General features: G+C 46.1%; 1 protein-coding gene across 12 annotated transcripts in view; it reads right to left on the bottom strand.

Moving 5' to 3' along the window:
- tcf7 (transcription factor 7) overlaps window positions 1-21,298 on the bottom strand; it is a 68,400-nt gene extending 47,102 nt beyond the window's left edge. For 5 of the 12 annotated variants that reach the window (XM_014136871.3, XM_014136872.3, XM_014136880.3 and 2 more), the window contains exons 1-3: window positions 20,895-21,297; window positions 20,669-20,738; window positions 19,792-19,895 (exon numbers count right to left, since the gene is read on the bottom strand). In XM_014136871.3, the coding sequence (XP_013992346.3) occupies window positions 19,792-19,895; window positions 20,669-20,738; window positions 20,895-21,077 (357 nt within the window). In that variant the 5' untranslated portion in view covers window positions 21,078-21,297. Of the gene's footprint in view, window positions 1-19,791; window positions 19,896-20,668; window positions 20,739-20,894 lie in introns of all 12 variants that reach the window. The other 7 variants (XM_014136877.3, XM_014136878.3, XM_014136879.3 and 4 more) reach the window with 3 other exon arrangements.
- Between the last annotated feature and the right edge of the window lie 444 nt (window positions 21,299-21,742).

Raw genomic sequence — 21,742 nt, 5'->3', positions numbered from 1 at the left:
ATTCGAAAGGTAACGTTCACTGGGTAATACAAAGACCAGAGATCACAATCACATAAAAACATGTCCTATAAGAGGAAAATCCTTCATGTATGTCATCACATGGTAGTTAGCAGGAAGGACATTGTCCATGTCCTAAATGGCACCCTATGGGCCCTGGTCAAAAGTAGTGCACCAGATATGGAATAGGGCGCCATTTGGGACGCAGACAACATCTTGGACCTGCCCTATGCTACGGGCACATTCCGCACAATACTGTCACACAGCATCCGTGGAACAGCGAGTCTTGCAAGGGATATTTTTCTCATCCAACTCAGTCCGTTTAAAATGTGCTGCGTTTGACGGCGTGACTTTGATTATGTCCTCCTCCATGTCGCCCATGCAATTCCCCCGAAGGCAGCTCTCTCTGGTAAGGTGAATAAAGAACTAACCCAGAATCTAAAGAGAATATGGCCTGAAACAAACACTGCAAAAGTTATCAGGCTGTTTAAGCGGTAATAACGAACATGAGTTTATTATATCACTTAAGTGAAATAACCTTACACACCCTATACATATCATATCCACTTCTAAACGTTGCATTACAAGCAGAGCGTACTATGGGCATAAGGGACTTTCTGGGACTTTCTTCCTTCCCTGTGGTAAAATTAACCTAAAAAACATCAACAGTCATCTCCCTTGTTTCCCCTCATCAAAAATGTATCACATTGACATAATGTTTTGTTAATGAATGTATAATTGAAAACAGTATTCCCTGGGTTGGCTTGAATTAATGAGAAGGGAAATCTACTTGAGCTGGGATAGCTCTCTGCTTTTAATGAAGACAAAGTGGCAACGTCTAATTCGACGCATTAACTTGGAGCCCTCTTTCTACAACCCCCCCCCCCCGGATGGATGGGAGGAGGAGGAAGACGATGGCGTCCCTTTGAGACTTGGACCGCAGAGAGAGGAGAGGAGCGGGGGCTCTGGGTCCCCAGTCACAATGATTTCATTCTAATACGACTAGCTGCTGTAAATCTCCCGGGTTGGACACGTTCTGGAAAGGAGATGAAGCAAACGGAGCGCAAAACACCGGGGAATCGTCCGTGCATTCCAAATGGCACCCTATGCGGGGAATAGGTTGCCATTTGGGACGCAACTTACTTCTGTGCTCCCAGTCAGTTTGACTTGATAAAGACCGTTCACTGTCTGTGCTCCCAGTCAGTTTGACTTGATAAAGACCGTTCACCGTCTGTGCTCCCAGTCAGTTTGACTTGATAAAGACCGTTCACCGTCTGTGCTCCCAGTCAGTTTGACTTGATAAAGACCGTTCACCGTCTGTGCTCCCAGTCAGTTTGACTTGATAAAGACCGTTCACCGTCTGTGCTCCCAGTCAGTTTGACTTGATAAAGACCGTTCACCGTCTGTGCTCCCAGTCAGTTTGACTTGATAAAGACCGTTCACCGTCTGTGCTCCCAGTCAGTTTGACTTGATAAAGACCGTTCACCGTCTGTGCTCCCAGTCAGTTTGACTTGATAAAGACCGTTCACCGTCTGTGCTCCCAGTCAGTTTGACTTGATAAAGACCGTTCACCGTCTGTGCTCCCAGTCAGTTTGACTTGATAAAGACCGTTCACCGTCTGTGCTCCCAGTCAGTTTGACTTGATAAAGACCGTTCACCGTCTGTGCTCCCAGTCAGTTTGACTTGATAAAGACCGTTCACCGTCTGTGCTCCCAGTCAGTTTGACTTGATAAAGACCGTTCACTGTCTGTGCTCCCATTCAGACAAAAACAACCAACTGCAGTGAGCGGCCTAAGCCTCCAGGAACACAGCAGAGTGCTCTTTCTCTTAGTCACCAGGGCATCTGCTGCTCCTCAGAGAGAGATGCTGCTGAGGATCCTCACTGATTTAGAAACTGGGGGGGATTCACAGATGAAGATCAGTGGCTCAGTGACAGATGCTGAGACCCTGTAAACACACTCTCCCAGCGCGTTTTAAACATCCGTCGTGTCTTTAACATGTTTCAAGCAGACCAAAATAGACGCTGTGCCCAAGAACGTCAAGGTGACCTGTCGAAATGACTATCACCCCCATAGCACTTACTACTGTAGCCATGAAATGCTTTGAAAGGCTGGCCATGTCTCACATCAACACCATCATCCCAGACATCCTGGATCCACTCCAATTCGCATACCGCCCCAACAGAACCACAGACGAAGCAACTCTGTATTGCACTCCACACTGCCCTCTTGGACAAGAGGAACACCTATGTGAGAATGCTGTTTATAGACTACAGCTCCGTGTTCAACACCATAGTCCCCTCCAAGCTCATCACTAAGCTAAGGACCCTGGGACTAAACACCTCCTTATTCAACTGGATCCTGGACTTCCTGACGGGCCGCCCCCAGGTGGTGAGGGTAGGCAACAACACATCCGCCACGCTGATCCTCAACAAGGGGGCCCTTCAGGGGTGCGTGCTTTGTCCCCTCCTGTACTCCCTGTTCACCCATGACTGTGTGGCCAAGCACAACTCCAACACTATTATTAAGTTGGCTGACAACACAACGGTGGTAGGCCTGTTCACCGACAACGATGAGACGGCCTACAGGGAGGAGGTCAGGAGACCTGGCAGTGTGATTCTACATCTGCATAGTTTGCTGTTTTGGGGTTTTAGGCTGGGTTTCTGTGTAAGCACTTTGTGACATCTGCTGATGTAAAAAGGGCTTTCTAAATACATTGGATTGGACTTGACAACAACCTCTCCCTCAACTTCAGCAAGACAAAAGAGTTGATCGTGGACTATAGGAAACAGAGAGCCGAGCACGCCCCGATTTACATCGACGGGGCTGTAGTGGAGCGAGTTGAGTGCTTCAAGTTCCTCGGTGTCCACATCACTAAGAATCTATCTTGGTCCACACACACCAACACAGTTGTGAAGAGGGCAAGACAATGCCTCTTCCCCCTCAAGAGGTTGAAAATATTTGGCATGGGCCCTCCCTTTCATCCAAGACCTCTATACCAGGCGGTGTCAAAGGAAGGCACAAAAAACTGTCAAAGACTCCAGCCACCAATAATAGACTGTTCTCTCTGCTACCGCATGGCAAGCGGTGCCGATGCACAAAGTCTGGAACCAACAGGACCTTGAACAGCTTCTAATCCCAAACCATATGACTGCTAAATACTTAGTCCGGGTAGCTATTTGGTTAACTATTTAACTATCTGCATTGACCCTTTTTGCACTAACATGTTTTGACTGATCACATACGCTGCTGCTAGTGTTTATTATCTATCCTGTTTCCGAGTGTCTTTATTCCTAGTTATATGTACATATCTACCTCAATTACCTCATACCCCTGGAAAGAGACCGAAGAAGGTACCGCTGATGTACTACTCTGGAGGAGGAAGAGGACATTGAGGAAATGGTGGCAACTGTGTAAACTAAAGAGGCAGAGAAAGAGGTAGAGTGCGAGGATCTCCTGCACATCGACTCTGTACTGGTACCCTGTGTATATTAGGGCTATCTATCTATATTAGGGCTACCCTGTGTATATTAGGGTACCCTGTGTATATTGGACCAACTGAAATGTGTTTTAATCAAATCAACTATATTCACTGAGCTTGTCTGATGCTTTAAGCACACTGTTTGATTAAATAATTAATTTACATTTTTGTCATTTAGCAGCCAGATGGTGAAGCGTGATTCATCACTCTAGATAACATGTTTCCACTGCTCCAGTTCAATGGCGCTGAGCTTTACACCACTCCAGCCAACACTTGGCATTGCGCATGGTGATCTTAGGCTTGTGTGCGCCTGCTCGGCCATGGTAACCCATTTCATGATGCTCCCGACGAACAGTTATTTTGCTGACGTTGCTTCCAGAGTCAGTTTGGAACTCAGTAGTGAGTGTTGCAACCAGCAGTAAGTGTAGCAAGCGCTACGCGCTTCAGCACTCGGTGGTCCCGTTCTGTGAGCTTGTGTGGCCTACCACTTCGCGGCTGAGCCGTTGTTGCTCCTAGACATTTCCACTTCACAATAACAGCACTTACAATTGACCAGGGCAGCTCTAGCAGGGCAGAAATGTTCCGAACTAACTTGTTGGAAAGGTGGCATCCTTTGAAAGTCACTGAGCTCCGCAGTAAGGCGATTCTACTACCAATGTTTGTCTATAGAGATTGCATGGCTGTGTGCTCGATTTGATACACATACATGTCAGCAACGATGTGGCTAAAATAGCCAAATCCACTCATTTGAAGGGATGTCAACATACTTAGATATATATGGATGATTGTCAAAGCCAGGCACATTTAACAGTTAGGCTATTGATTATAGATCTAATTAAGTTGGGGTTTCCTCTCCTCACTTTTCTTAGACAATTAAGGCAAGGGCTTTTCTCATCTCTTCCTTCTGCTGCTACCTCAGTTAACATCAGTTAAATCCATGAACTAAACCTTCTTATTTCATCTTTGGATAGGAAAAAGACGGGGAGAAAATATTCTGACACGGAGACTCACAGAATCAAAGGTTTGATGTATGAGAGAGTGTGAGTGGCCAGAGAGAGGCGTTAGGCTGGGCTGTGTAGGGCTGGACTGTGCAGGGCTGGACTGTGTATGGCTGGGCTGTGTAGGGCTGGACTGTGTATGGCTGGGCTGTGTAGGGCTAGACTGTGTATGGCTGGACTGTGTAGGGCTAGACTGTGTATGGCTAGGCTGTGTAGGGCTGGACTGTGTATGGCTGGGCTGTGTAGGGCTAGACTGTGTATGGCTAGGCTGTGTAGGGCTGGACTGTGTAGGGCTGGACTGTGTAGGGCTGGACTGTGTAGGGCTGGACTGTGTAGGGCTAGACTGTGCAGGGCTGGACTGTGTAGGTCTGGACTGTGTAGGGCTGGACTGTGTAGGGCTGGACTGTGTTGGGCTAGACTGTGTATGGCTGGGTTGTGCAGGACGACTGTGTATGGCTGGGCTGTGAAGGGCTGGACTGTGTAGGGCTGGACTGTGTAGGGCTGGACTGTGTAGGGCTGGACTGTGTTGGGCTAGACTGTGTATGGCTGGGTTGTGCAGGACGACTGTGTATGGCTGGGCTGTGAAGGGCTGGACTGTGTAGGGCTGGACTGTGTAGGGCTGGACTGTGTAGGGCTGGACTGTGAAGGGCTGGACTGTGAAGGGCTGGACTGTGTAGGGCTGGACTGTGTAGGGCTGGGTTGTGCAGGGCTGGGTTGTGCAGGGCTGGGTTGTGCAGGGCTGGGTTGTGCAGGGCTGGACTGTGTAGGGCTGGACTGTGCAGGGCTGGACTGTGTATGGCTGGGCTGTGAAGGGCTGGACTGTGTAGGGCTGGACTGTGTAGGGCTGGACTGTGTAGGGCTGGACTGTGTTGGGCTGGATTGTGTTGGGCTAGACTGTGTATGGCTGGGTTGTGCAGGGCTGGACTGTGTAGGGCTGGACTGTGTAGGGCTGGGCTGCGCGGGGCTGGACTGCGCGGGGCTGGACTCTGCGGGGCTGGACTGTGCGGGGCTGGACTGTGCGGGGCTGGACTGTGCAGGGCTGGACTCTCCAGGGCTGTAATTTGCAGGGCTGGACTGTGTTGGGCTGGATTGTGTTGGGCTAGACTGTGTATGGCTGGGTTGTGCAGGGCTGGACTGTGTAGGGCTGGACTGTGTGGGGCTGGACTGTGCGGGGCTGGACTGTGCGGGGCTGGACTGTGCGGGGCTGGACTGTGTGGGGTTGGGCTGTGCAGGGCTGGACTCTCCAGGGCTGTAATTTGCAGGGCTGGACTGTGCAGGGCTGGACTGTGTGGGGCTGGGCTGTGCAGGGCTGGACTCTCCAGGGCTGTAATTTGCAGGGCTGGACTGTGCAGGGCTGGACTGTGTGGCGCTGGACTGTGCAGGGCTGGGCTCTGTATAGGCCTGTAGGATAGTTAGTTAGGGAGTGTTTGACAAGGAAGTTTTGCTGTGGCCCTGCCTTAACTGATTAAGGCATCGAGGCGTTCATTGTTGGCACTGTTCCTTGAAGGCTGCCTGTCGTGGATGGCTGTGAAATGGTTAAGGTGCTGTGAAGGTGCCTCTGACTGTTTGAAGTCGTTTGCGGTGAGGTGTACCAGGTGCATACGCGGTTACCTGCTTCTCAATGTTTACTGCTAACTCCCTTCCGCTAGCGCTCTGTTCTCTCTCTCTCTCTCTCTCTCTCTCCCCCCTTCTATAAATCAGATAAGGTAATGAGAGAGAGGAGAAAGAGGCTTGTTTTACGCGGTCCTTATCCTAGCCCTCTCACTGTCTATGTCGCGTGTTTCCCAGCATACATGAATATACGTTCACGCACACACACACTAACACAAAGAGGAGACAAGTTGTCTAACCACACTACACATCACCATCAATGTATTCACACAAGCACTTCGACTTGGCCTTGATATACAGGATGCATGTCAGAAACCCAGCCACCACAATGCCTATGCACACATTCATGCACACATGCACGCCCACACACACACACACACACACACACACGCGCACACACCACACACACACAAATGAACACACACACACACACACACACACACACACACACACACACACACACACACACACACACCCCAAATGAATGCACACACACACACACACACACACACACACACACACACACACACACACACACACACACCCAAATGAACACATACACACACACATATACCACATGTGAACACATGCACACACACCTACATGCTATGAAACCTGCACATGAACTAGGTCTGACAGCCTGACAGTGAACCAAAACGTTTCTTAACTCAGACTGCAACAAGCGGAGGTGTGACAGAGGTGGGTGGGAGGGACTTCAAACAGGCATCATCACTTCTGAGGCAGAAAGGGTCTCCCTCTGTATCCACAGCACACAGTCTGCATCCCAATTGGCACCCTATTCCCTACACAGTGCGCCACTTTTGACCAGAGCCTCTGGTCAAAAGTAGCGCACTGAGTAGGGAATAGGGTGCCAATTGGGATGCATCCCTTCCGTATCCACTACACACAGTTGTTCCCTTAAAACCTCCCTTTAAGCTCAGGCACTAAAAGCACAGCTCCGCGGCACAGAGCTCTGCGGTTCCAGCTGAAATGGGGGGAGCGTTACGTTAATAACTTTCATGTCCACCATTAAAAATCTCGATGCTATTTTTTGAAGCAAGATTTCCTTTTTTTTCTTCTACCCGCCACAGCTTGTTTGATATCTACAAAGACCTTGCTCTCTATCCCAAAAAGCAAAGCCCTATTTTAAGACGTGAAATGGTTTCCAGTTGGCTCCAGACGATCATAGGGGGAAAACCACAGAGAAAACCACATTCCATAACATTTGAAAGGCAGCGAGGAGCTTGGCGGATCTGGGATACCTCTTGTTTAACTGGTGGAGTTCTGAGGAGCAACAGAGGCTCGGGCTCTGAGATGAAATGGCTTTTACGTCGTCACTCACAGCGCTGGAGCACAGCATCGGTAATTACCACCACACCCACCTACTCACTCACTCACTCGTGTTAATATTTGTCTATTATTTCAATTTTTCTCTCTCTGCGGGGCCCGTAAGTAAGCATTTCACTGTTAGTCTACTATGTGGGTCTTTCTATTTCCTAGGGCAACAGTGAAGATTTCCTACACTGGACAACTTGTTACAGCTGTTGATAAGTCATTGATAATAATCCACCATTTTTGTTTATGTCATTACATTATGATATATGGGGGGACCATAGCTATATTCAATAGAATTCGCATGTTGATTTGAAACCTATGTTTAACCCTTTATCATGGTTGGTGTAGAGATCAGCCCTGAATCACTTCGAGTGGGGCGGACCAGACCTATTTATTGGATGCTTATGACAGCTCCCAGAATGCTCTGACTTCTGCGGAGGCCGCATAGCAGTAAATGCTGTACGGGCCAGTGCAGATGTCGGATTGACCATGCAGTGCCTTTTATGAGGCCATCTGTTGGCTTCAACTTGGCTTTCCATACAAATCATTCCATTAAAAAAGGAAACCGTTTTTTCTGGGGTCACTTTCTCATTATAAAAACAGCGATGGTGAGATTCAGGCCACATAGGCAGAAAAATCTCCATGCATCCAAACTATTTAGTCAGGCAATGTCCACATTATTCTCACATATTTTAGGATGTAATTTGAATAGCAATGTATTGGCAAGGCCACTTTAAAAAAAAATGTTATTAAAGTGGTAATGGCCTACTTTTTTGTTGACACTTTTTGCATGCATTTTGGGAGGAGGGGGGTTCTATATAAGGCCCTATATGTACAATTATATAAATGATACAATTGTATAACATTGACATCCTTGAAAATTACAACGAAGTGCTTGAAAAAGTCCCTGAAAGTCCTTGAATTTGACTTGCCAATGTCTTTATGAACCCTGCTTAAAGGATGCATAGTCCTCGGCCTATGCTGTTGTGTAGGTGGAGTTATGGGCCAATTTGCATATATTCACTTTTATTCCTCTAAGTGGACATGTGGAACTGCATGAAAATCCTTTTTCATTTTGTTTGAAACCATTTTCAAATGTTGATCCCAGTGTCACACATTGGCCCCATTATTTATGGTGCCATGTGTGCTTTCCCATCTAAGAAAAATAAAAGAGTAGAAATGAACTTGGTTACGTAATTTCTCTCTTTATTTCTCTCTCTCTGTTTCTCTTTCTTCCTCTTTCACACACCTGCTTTTTTTTACGGCTGTGTGTGTTTGGGAGCCCTCCCTGCCTGTAGTAGGCAGTGTGTCATTATCTCAGGGCCTCTTTCTCAGGGATGAGTACACACACGAAGAATCGGCTCTGACAAAACATATCAGCTTACTTTTCAGGGAATGTCTGAGACCGAGACCTACGGGAATGATACAGCTCAACGCTTCAAACAAACCACCGTCTAACAATTCAGCCAGTCAATAATTTCATTGTCTTCTTTCCCGAACTAAACATTGTTTCAGAAACATTGTGATGACAAAAAAAAAAAACTTTTTGAAATGAACATGGTAATGGATATCAGATCGTTAGAGAAGAAAATGTTAGGGGGCATTGCTCTTAATGTTGAACAATGACTGGCTGAGTTCCCCTTTGGAGTCAATGATGGAAAAATAAACAAACAAATGAATTCCATCCATGAAGAACAACAGGACTCCATGTTGTGATTGGAGTTGGAAACGGGCAAAACGTTCTGCTTGTCTGTCTGCACGGGAGTGGAATCTTTTACTCTTTCTCTCTCTCTTTGGGATTTTGTTCCATAAGATTTACAGGGCAGTCACATGCTCTTCCAAACACGAAAACGTTTATAATTCAATGAAAATGAATCTAAAATACCTTTCAAATAAAGTTATTTTAATGTTGGTAAGTATGGGGCCGACTGTCCCCAGCCTGCTCTCGACCAGAACCCACACATAGCCAAGCACAAACATATGGCCTTATGGCTTTAGTACAATGGCGCCAGAGGAGATGGCTGCCGTTTTATAGTCTCCCAACCAATTGTGCTATGTGTGTGTTTTTTCGCGTTATTTGTAACTTATTTTTTATATAATGTTTCTGCCACCGTCTCTTATGACCGAAACGAGCTTCTAGATATCAGGACATGGATTATTCACCTCGTATTGGAAGAAGATTTTTTTTCTTTAACGAGTCGGACACGAAGGATTTACTTCAGACACCCGACAAGGCCCACATCCCCGTGATTCGCATGAGAAAGAGACAGAGATATCGAGGAGCCTTGTAAGGATCCGATGGCGAGTGGGTAATCTGCCTCTTCCATCAGTACTATTAGCCAACGTACAATCATTGGATAATAAAATAGACAAACTACGATCACGAATATCCTACCAACGGGACATTAAAAACTATAATATCTTATGTTTCACCGAGTCGTGGCTGAACGACGACATGAACAACATACAGGTGCCGGGTTTTACGCTGCATCGGCAAGATAGAATAGCCGCCTCCGGTAAGAAAAGGGGTGGCGGTCTGTATATATTTGTAAACAACAGCTGGTGCACGAAATCTAATAGGAAGGAAGTCTCGAGGTTTTGCTCGCCTGAGGTAGAGTATCTCATGATAAGCTGTAGACCACACTATTTATTAAGAGAGTTTTCATCTATATTCTTTGAAGCTGTCTATTTACCACCACAAACCGATGCTGGCACTAAGACCGCACTCAATGAGCTGTATAAGGCCATAAGCAAACAGGAAAATGCTCATCCAGAGGCAGTGCTCCTAGTGGCCGGGGACTTTAATGCAGGGAAACATAAATCCGTTTTACCTTCTACCAGCATATTAAATGTGCAACCAGAGGAAAAACAACTCTAGACCAGCTTTACTTCACACACAGAGACGCGTACAAAGCTCTCTCCCTCGCCCTCCATTTGGCAAATCTGACCATAATTCTATCCTTCTGATTCCTGTTTACAAGCAAAAACTAAAGCAGGAAGCACCAGTGACTCGGTCAATAAAGAAATGGTCAGATGAAGCAGATGTTAAACTACAGGACTGTTTTGCGAGCACAGACTGGAATAGGTTCTGGGATTCTTCTGATAGCATTGAGGAGTACTCCACATCAGTGATTGGCTTCATCAATAAGTGCATTGATGACTTCGTCCCCACAGTGACTGTACGTATATACCCCAACCAGAAGCCATGGATTACAGGCAACATCCACACTGAACTAAAGGCTAGAGCTTCTGCTTTCAAGTAGCGGGACTCTAACCCGGAAGCTTATAAGAAATCGCGCTATGCCCTCCGACGAACCATCAAACTGGCAAAGCGTCAATACAGGACTAAGATTGAATCGTACTACACCAGCTATGACGCTCGTCGGATGTGACAGGGCTTGCAAACTATTCCAGACTACAAAGGGAAGCACAGCCATGAGCTGCCCAGTGACACAAGCCTACCAGACGAGCTAAATTACTTCTATGCTCGGTTCCAGGCAAGAAACACTGAAGCATGCATGAGAGCATCAGCTGTTCTGGACGACTGTGTGATCACGCTCTCCGCAGCCGATGTGAGTAAGACCTTTAAACAGGTCAACATTCACAAAGCTCCAGGGCCAGACGGATTACCAGACGTGTACTCCGAGCATGCGCTGACCAACTGGCAAGTGTCTTCACTGACATTTTCAACCTGTCCCTGACTGAGTCTGTAATACCAACATGTTTCAAGCAGACCACCATAGTCTCTGTGCCCAAGAGCACTAAGGTAACCTGCCTTAATGACTACCGACCCATAGCACTCACGTCTGTAGCCATGAAGTGCTTTGAAAGTCTGGTCATGGCTCACATCAACACCATTATCCCAAAAACCCTAGACCCACTCCAATTTGCATACCGCCCCAACAGATCCACAGATGATGCAATCTCTATTGCACTACACACTGCCCTTTCCCACCTGGACAAAAGGAACACCTATGTGAGAATGCTATTCATTGACTACAGCTCAGCGTTCAACACCATAGTACCCTCAAAGCTCATCACCAAGCTAAAGACCCCGGGACTAAACACCTTCCTTTGCAACTGGATCCTGGACTTACTGACGGGCCGGCCCCAGGTGGTAAGGGTAGGTAACAACACATCCACCGCGCTGATCCTCAACACGGGGCCCCTCAGGGGTGCGTGCTTAGTCCCCTCCTGTACTCCTTGTTCCCCCACGACTGCATGGCCAGGTACGACTACAACACCATCATTAAGTTTGCCGATGACACAACAGTGGTAGGCCTGATCACCGACAACGATGAGACCGTGTGGTGCCACGATAACAACCTCTCCCTCAATGTGATCAAGACAAAGGAGATGATTGTGGACTACAGAAAACAGAGGACAGAGCACGACCCCATTCTCATCGACGGGGCTGTAGTGGAGCAGGTTGAGAGCTTCAAGTTCCTTGGTGTCCACATCACCAACAAACTATCATGGTCCAAACACACCAAGACAGTCGTGAAGAGGGCACAACAAAGTCTATTCCCCCACAGGAGACTGAAAACATTTGGCATGGGTCCTCAGATCCTCAAAAAGTTCTACAGCTGCACCATCGAGAGCATCCTGACTCGTGGCATCACTGCCCGGCCTCAGACCGCAAGGCACTACAGAGGGTAGTGCGTACGGCCCAGTACATCACTGGGGCCAAGCTTCCTGCCATCCAGGACCTCTATACCAGGCGGTGTGAGAGGAAGGCCCCGAAAAATTGTCAAAGACTCCAGCCACCCTTGTCATAGACTGTTCTCTCTGCTACCGCACAGCAAGCGGTACCGGAGTGCCAAGTCTAGGTCCAAAAGGCTTCTTATTAACAGCTTCTACCCCCAAGCCATAAGACTCCCGAACAGCTAATCAAATGGCTACCCAGACTATTTGCATTGTCACCCCCCCCCCCTTTTACGCTGCTACTCTCTGTTATTATCTATGCATAGTCACTTAAACTCTACCTACATGTACATATTACCTCAATTACCTCGAGTAACCGGTGCCCCCGCACATTGACTCTGTACCAGTACCCCCTGTATATAGCCTCGCTACTGTTATTTCACTGCTGCTCTTTAATTATTTGTTATTTTTATTTGTATTTTTTACTTGTCTATTTTTTTATTAATACTTTATTTTTTCTTAAAACTGCATTGTTGGTTAAGGCCTTGTAAGTAAGCATTTCACTGTAAGGTCTACACCTGTTGAATTCAGCGCATGTGACAAATAAAAAGTGATTCGATTTGTTCTGATTAGATGCTACTGATACATACTCTAACATGCCTATTCTTTCTTGGATGGCTAGGCTGAACCCAAGAAATCCACCAGCCTTGCATGTCACCACAGATTTCACTTCCCACCTCCCCTTCAACACAATACAGTTCAACATGTAACTTTGAAAGTAGACCATTCCATTTTTCAACTTCCAATGCCAGTGCAGCTACCCAGCGCAGCTCTGGGACAAGGAGTGTGTCCCAAACGCCCACCCTATTCCCTATATAGCCTGGTGGAAAGTAGAAACTATATATAGGGGAACAGGGTGCCATTTGGGATGCAGCAAAGACCTTGGGCTGAACCTCCCACTGCTGGGGTCAAGCCACGGCCCACCAGCACTGCCCAGCTCCCCCACCCATCCACCAGGCTGGGCCCCACACCCCGAGTGAGCCAGTGCCCAGCCCCAGACCCGGTGGAGCCACCCCAGCCGCATGGGGCAGGCACACATGGGTGCGATCACAGTGGCCTAATCCTGCCCCATCTGATACCCATCTACCAGCAGCTCCACCCACAGCCTCACCCACCCACCACCACTCCTCAGCTCTGGTCTGGTTCTCTCCTGCTGCTGCTGTGTGGTTCTGCCACTCTGCTCCGCCACGGCTGGGCCTGTCCCAGCAGGGGACGCACGTCACATGACCACAGCAGAAGTGGGCAGAACAACCTGTGACAGAGGGCTGAGTTCCTGTGTGGCCTCTTGAAAGGCACCAAAACAGCTTGTAATCATTTACAGTGATTTATAATCATGTGACAGAATTCATTTATGTAATATATGCATTTCTAGTCATTTGTTATAACTATAACCATTTAGAATAAGATAGGCCCTACACCCAAACACATAATTGTAATACTGTGAATGACGTCCATGACACACACATTTAGAACACGCCTCATCCACATTGGGTAGAAGCAAGCAACACAGTATTACGTGTGTGTCCAACACAGCTCAACCCACTAAGACTTTCCTCTCAACCGATTCAGACGAAACATCGAGCAGCATTCAGTTACATGCTTCACTGTGTGATGCTATGGCCTTCTGTGAAATGACAGTGATTAGGGCAACAGTAATAACGGACCCAGTTTTCATGTGATGGGGAAAAATTCCACCCGAGCAGGCCTGAACAAACAAAGCACATCAAGATGAAAGTTCCACCCTTCTCTGAGCACACATAGTAGTTTGGATGCAAGACAGAAGACTCACGAGCGCAAACAGGTCGTAAAGTTCCTTACAGAGCCAGATAAAAGAGAGAGCACATGGCAAACTGTCATCTAGGGCCATGCACACACCATTCAGCCACCCATCTATAAAATGCCTGTCAACAAGAGAGAAGAGGACTGGCCACCTCTCAGAGCCTGGTTCTTCTCTAGGTTTCTTCCTAGGTTCCTGCCTTTCCTGGGAGTTTTTCCTAGCCACTGTGCTTTTACATCTGCGTTGCTTGATCGTTGGGGTTTTAGGCAGGGTTTCTGTACTGCTGATGTAAAAAGGGCTTTATAAATAAATGTGATTGATTGAGAGAAGACAACAAACCCCACAATAACAACTCTCTCTCTCTCTCGCTCTCAAACAGGTTTTGTGAACAGACATACCCCATCACCCAACACACTGGTATTTCATAGCTGGAAAAACAGAAGACTGATTTCCTATCCTAACCCAGGTCCAGATGCTGTGGATGAGATGACATCACAGTGGATGGGCCAAGAACAACGGGTTCATTCACAACGGAGGCCTCAGTCAGTCATGTTCTACTAGCTAGCGCCCAGGAAAACAACGGTGACCTGCCTGAACTTCACACCTCCCTCCAGGGCCTAGCTTCCCACCATCACCCCCACCCAGGCACCACCCTCCTCCATCTCCCCCCTGGCCCTCCACCAGTGGTGGGTCACGCTGCTGAGTTCTCACCCCAGCCTGACAAATACCAATTGGCCAGGGACACAGAGACAACAGGGTGAGAATGAGACAGCTGTGGCCCAGGAAGGCAGGCCATTAAAACTGAGTCAATCAGCCAAGTGGCCCAGGAGACTGTCACTCACTCTACCCAGGTTACAGTGTCCCCAGCCTGGACACCGCAGCTCCATGGAGTCCCATCCCAGACCCGAACCGTCTCCTCCCTATCTAGCTATCTACCTTAACTGTTAATCTACAGTCCCCTATAGCACAGAGCTCGGCCAACTCAAAGTTGCCCGCATGTTTTGTTCAGCCACCTTCATCTTCTTTCCTCTTGCTTTTCCTCCCCGGCAATCACTCTTTTTCAGAAACATCATCCTGAAACATCAAAGTGATACCACCCTCTGACATCAAGAATCAAAAGTTATGGTTATATAAGCCGGGGGATTTTTCTCTCTCTCTCTCTTTTGATGAAAAAGTACAGGCTGTGTGTATATACTTAAAATATGATTCATCTGGGGAAGGTGATGCTGTATGAAAGTGCCATGTAACGGCACTATGAAGTACAGTAACAAGAAATGATACAAAACCTGCTTCCCATATGTCACATGACCATTAACCTACGAGCTACCTATCTGACACCCTTGTCATTTATTTCCAGTTAGGTCAACAGGAAGCAATATGAAGATGTCTACAACTACAGTGTCCTAGTAACACGGGGTACCTCAGCCCCGGATTGGAATTTGGAAAAGTCAACGATTCGATAATTACACATCAAAGGTGTACAAAGCAGGTTACCGCATGTTCCTGAGGCCTATATTTAGTCCTGCTTGCAAGGTGGAGACTAGGAAGGAAGCCGTTCTATTTAAACCCCCCGTGCTGTGACTGCCTGTGTGATGATCATCTTCCTGTAGTTTATTAACTGCAGTCTGAGAAGCTGAGCATCTGGGCTGTCAACAACAGCAATTGAGACGCCGTTTGGTTTGCTCCCGCCAGCCAGTGAGTCACCAGGGTGCAACATCCCTTCACCCCCCCCCACCTGTAAAGACCTCGCAGACAAATACAAACAGGGACCCAAAGAAGGACCAAGCAGCGAGCGACTCATGGCGGAAGCCTCTAGTAGACTAAAGAGAAGGGTTATTAGAGACGCTCATTTCCAACTGAGACTCTCAGATTCGTGAGTAGCACTCTTGTAAAAAGCGGTGGAGTTATAAAACATGTTAGTCATCGAAACTGTGATTTTGAGTCGAAGACCATAAAAGAGAAACCTCTGCAGCAATGCTGGAACATCCACCTTTCAGGAGAGCTCTTTAATGGACTCAAAATTGGGGTGGGGAGGAACAAGGAAATAAGTGCATGAATAATTACACCTATAATGCCTCAGGGGATTCAACAGGTTTCTAATATTTTCTAAATGTTTCCGCCTCTTAAAATAGGCTTGTACATATTATCTCTTGATGCTTCTTTATAGCCAACCACTTCAAAGAGCTGAGGATGAGGGCCCCTTATCATCATTTGTATTTAAATCTGCAGCCTCTCTGTCATTTCCTGCTGTCCTCAACATTCTCTGACTGACACGGCTTTCTCTGAATGTTCTACTGCGGTCCATACATCTATTAGGACCACACTGTCGGTTAAGGGCTTGTAAGTAAGCATTTCACGGTATTCGGCGTATTCGGCGCATGTGACAAATAAAGTTAGATTTGATTTTATTCGGCTACTCTGCCACACCGCCACCATCATCCTTGTTCATTTCAATATTCTCATGCTTATAATGTTAAATTACATACTAAGGAGCCGTTTTGGGGCAGTCACAAATTTCCAAGAAGTTTGTTCGCACGCACGCGCACACACACACGCACGTGCACACACACACGCACACACAAGCGGGCCGGGAAAAGCTGCTTTTCTTTAGAGGAGCATAATCCAGCACCACTGTTTCTTATCGTTGTCAGTCAGAGGCACAGAGCCCCAGCCCATGGGCTTGTATGCAGGGATTACAGGGCCTAAATCAGTGTTCTGCTATTGTTTACCTAGGGACTAGGGGCTAGTTGAACAAGCCAGTGTAAACAGCACTTCACAATGCCAGACAAGGATGTGTGATCTGGGGACGTGCGATCCTGGGCTTTGCTTGTAATGAATCCCTTGATCTGGGGAAGGACTAACACTTAAGGCACAGATAGTTCAGCACAGAAGCAATGCAGAGGCACACCCACAGACAGAAAGAGGGAGAGATACGGAGAGAGAGGGCTGAACTGGTAAAGTTTTTTTTAAAGATTGTATCCTGTTTCCTGTATGACGATACTCAAAACGTCGACTGACGGAATTTAAGCGGCGCACCAAAAAGCTCAGTTAAGAGTATTCGTGAAAATTCACTATCAAATATTTGAAACAACGAGCTGGCCTTTTAATAATGTTCACTTGCTCGACATTCAATACAATGAAGAAACGCTGTGAACACGTCCGCCATGAACTGTTCGTTACGTTCTAATTGAACAGGGTAAGTGGGATATGACTTACAGCCGCCCCAGTCTGTCCGCTAGACATGTTAGCGCCTGTGATCCACACGGTGAACCACATCTTCCACATCACAGGCTCTCTGGGCTCTGATGATTGTCCTGACATTCTTGCCCTCCATGAGCACAGCCCACCAGAAACATCCTCCACCCGGGGCCTCACCACCCGCTGGGATGCAAGGCCGCCAGAGAGGAGAGGGAGAGAAAGAGAGGAGATAGAGAGGGAGAGGAAAGAGGAGGGGAGATAAAGAGGAGAGTGCCACCTGGGAGGAAAGAGGATAGAGAGCAGAAGGAGAAGAGGAGAGGGAATGAAGGAGAGGGGAGAGCAAACAGGTGTATTTATGGAAGCGAGACAGAAGGTAAGGAAGGGAAGGAGAGGGGTGATCGCAAAGGAGATTAGAAGAGAGAGACGAAGGGCGGAGAGAGACGGGTGGGGAGATGAGGAGGAGTGCATTATGGCGAGGATACCATGAAGAGGGAGAGAGAGAGGAGAGAAATACACAGATCTGGAGGAGTGTATTCTGGTGGCTCTCATTTGGAGCCCTTCATCCGCAGGAGTTTGGCTCCTTCAAACGACCCTCTTCTACTGATCCCCTCAAATGAAACAATGTCTTCTGGTAATCCACAGCATTACACACACCCTAACCCTTCTGGCGTCACAGCTACACACTCAGGAGAAAAGCTTTGTTCGCAGAAAAGCTAGGGGAATCTAGTAAAGCATCTGGGATTGTCTCAAATCGCCTTCTTTTGACACTTTTTCTGGAAGGACAACTGATATCTACATTAATGTTACAGCCAGAACATAATTCCCTGGCATGTCCCATGAAACGACGCTGTAATAATTGTATTAGGACCCGTTGGGCTTAGAAGGAACACGCTTTCCAGCCTCATGTGTTTTCTTTTTAGACATTGTAAAATGATTTCTGTAAAGAGAATAGATTTTTAGTGAAATTCTTTTGAAGGGTTAATAACATTAATTCCAAAACAAAAAAGGAGTGCGATTCAACTGTCTGGGGGAAGAATCAGCTAATTAGACAATCTGTTTAGTGAGGCCTTTCAACTAATTGAAGAAATGTACAAATTTTGTAACAAAATGGTTTCAAATTCTCCTTTCAATAGTCGAATACTAGTCTTATAATAGTCTTATATATTTTAACAAAATGAATTGTTACCCTGTGGATAGTCTAGAGTTTTTACAAGGACATTTGACATGTCTAAACAAAAGTTCAACAGACAAAAATAAATGGAAAGAAAAGAGAATATTTCTTTCATAGTTTCCCGGGAGGTAAATTCACAAATTGCTACCAAAACAAATAACAAAGAAAGGCATCAACCAAGTGAAAACCGACAAATGAACCCAGCTAAAACAATGAGGTGATAGAGCGCCTGAGCTGAGATAGAAGCAGAGTGCCTGAGCTGAGATAGAAGCAGAGTGCCTGCCTCTGGGTGAGGCGAGGTGAAGACAGGCATCACCTTGTTCAACGTAAACATCAGAACTGGTACACCAAACAGGAGGGGATCCACAGCCCTGTTTCCCCTCGCGCCCCACTGCCATGTCCCATGCTATAATCACCATCTCCACCATCCTCCCTTCCTTTTGAAGTGGCAGGTAGATAGATCTGCAGCTACAGTACTGCTATTGCTGCCGGGTAATTACAAGGGAAGCAACAAGTGAGCATTGTGTGGAGCCGTGGAGACACACACACACACACACACAAGGAAGAAAGTGCTCTTTATTCCCAAAACAATCTTTAGAACCTATATGCTTTGCACTGCGGGGCATTTAAGGATAGAACGGGGGAATTCATTTATAAGAAGAAACAGGTAGCAACACATTCGTTTCTGGGCATAACACTGAAAATAATTCAGAGTATTGTGTCTACTTTGTAATGACAACTTTATAATGTCTCAATAAAATGTGTTAATTATTTTATAAATGATCTGATGCATTTGGAGGCATATAAAGCCACTACGTAGGGCCTAACAAATGGAAGACTGTTTTTGGTCTGTATACAATTAGATGTCTCACACACACACAGACACACACACTTGACACTTTTGGGAAATTTGAGTGGCAACATGACTAGGCCTCATACCCAACCCTGTTTAAACCTGAGCTTCTGATTGTGCTAGCGTTTCTTTCAGAACCCTTGGAGTGTTGATGACAGAAACGTTATGACCCGAAAAAAAAGTATGCTTTTTGAAAACGTCATGCCTAATATGAGCGTTTCTTTTCTGTTTTCGCAGATTTAACAGAATGTGCTTCACCTAATCAAAGAGGCATAGTTCCTTGTTAATGTTATAAGCTACCGATACACAGAAAGCATACAAATGTGTGAGCAAAATAAGATTTGTTTTTTGATGTGCTACCGATTCAGGCCATACTCAAACTTGTATAAGGGTGCGGATGTATACTTCATATCAGAGTAATACCATGGCAATACAACAATCAAAATCTACTGGTGTACACATGGCTTTGAATCATTTTTTCCAGACTTTCTAATTTCCTTACAGTTTGTTGTCCTTGCATTTGACTTTCAGGTATAGATGTTTAACTGATCGTGCACCTGTTATCGCAAATTGACTCCTTCTGAGACCTAGAATAACAATCCATTATAACGCAACAGAGTGATTAACTCTACATTGCGATGTGGACGGTAACGTGACGTGGACTTACAGATGGTGACACTGATCCGTTGGGGATGTATGGGTCAGGCAGCATGAGAAACGGGTACCCCGGATACGCTGTTTTATACATTCCTCCATCTTGATGTTTGGAAACTGTGGAGTGAGACAACAAATGTGAGATAACATGTTTACTCATGTTCACTTACCATCCAAATGACTTTCATTTTTTGTTGTTGTTGCCTACTGGAGTTAAAACTGGTATAATAAGCAAAAGTATTTTCAACAAATAATGACCGAGAGTTCTTTGACAGATTCTAGGTTACAGGCTTGTTTTACTACTGTCACATATTTGTGTGACAAAGTGACAGCCCTAATCTTGCATTACAAAAACAGCCAAACCCCAATGCCTTGCTGTTGTTGTTGTTTGTCACACACCACAGTGGTCTAACCACTGATCTCTCAAGTCTTGACTGTTGATGGTAACAAAATGTGTGATGCATCTTTACAGGCTGTCCAAAAAAAACTCCCTTTTAGGTAATCGCATGAGTGGACAAATCTTTGTGATTTATCATATTCAAACATTTCTACTGAACTAGAGCTCATTATAAACTTTAAATAGCGTTTAACTTACCTGCCCTGAAATGTGAGGTTCAGCACAGCCAAAAATCTATTTGTTTTTTTGTTGTTGACAGAATTGGTCCCATATAGGGGCAAGAAATAAACCTAAACCTAAGCTTATGCTTACTTTATGCTTTTGGTTTTCGTTAGGTCTTTCAGAATGAAGTTACTTGAAACATTATTACCACGTCATAACCTATGTAGCCCAGGGAATGCATGGTCACACAATATTGTCAGAAATCCCATGAAACTTATTTCACCTCAGCTGATGTCTGAGAATACGCGAGCCTGTTAACGTTAGTTCTTACCGCCGTCAAGATGCTCCCGGTGTTTCTCTTGATAACCTCTGTGTTCGTTTTGCTGTCCCCGTCTGACCGCCTGAAAGTGTCCAAAGCAATGACAGTAAACATAGATTAGTAACCTGAGAATAACTTTGAACAGGCCAGGCGACAAAAGTTTCGTACCAAGACCCCTTAATAACAACCACTTTCGACCTTGCCAACAGCGCATAAGAATTATCTCTCTTGTACCTACCGCTGCGTTCGGACTTTGATTTGTCTCGGATTCATTCACCAGAGACGACTTGAGGTCAGCTAAGTCCCTTTCTGTGAAAGCGTTTTCTTGAATTTTCTCATCTTGATCGCCTTCATCCTTAAAGGATATCATTTCATCGTTCGCTCCGAGATCATCTCCTCCGCCGCTACTGAGCTGAGGCATGTTGCTTTGAAAATAAAAAATATTGTCCTAGCCTAATCAGCGGTGCGCTCCTTAGGAAAAAAAAAAAAAGAAACGAAACTTTCTATTAACCTAAACCTCCCAAGTTTGTTGCACTCAGATACGGTCAAAGTATAAAACTAAACAAAAGTTGCTCTGCTGTGGAGCGGCCCTGCACGTTGAATGTAATGCAGCCAGGCAGCAACAAATAGCGCATTTGAGCTCAAGACAAGGCGAGGACTCCCAACATCAAAGAGCGCCGACCGGTGATTGACAGATTCAATGACTTGTTGGGGGTTGTACAATTGTTTCCGCAGAGGGTACAGTTCTTAAAGAGACATCACCTAAGAACCCGCTGGGCATTAGCCCATTCATGACGTTTATCACCTCATCATGGATAGAGTTACTTGTTTTTTTAACAAAGGGGACACTTTGTAATCTTTCAGATTATTGTGCATTGATAGATATTTCCCACAACGTTATCTAGTGTGTAACATTGTTATATATTGTTATATATAAATACACACACCACACACACACACACACACACACACACACCACACACACACACACACACACACACACAGAGATCGGGGATGTAGAGTGTAAAACATGATTCCTTCATAGTATGTATCTGTATCTGTATCATATACAGATACAAAACCTAA

The sequence above is a fragment of the Salmo salar genome, chromosome 13, assembly GCF_965601325.2.
Source record: "Salmo salar chromosome 13, fSalSal1, whole genome shotgun sequence".
In the NCBI taxonomy this organism is placed as follows: Eukaryota; Metazoa; Chordata; class Actinopteri; order Salmoniformes; family Salmonidae; genus Salmo; species Salmo salar.
This window is presented reverse-complemented; position numbering and strand designations above follow the sequence as displayed.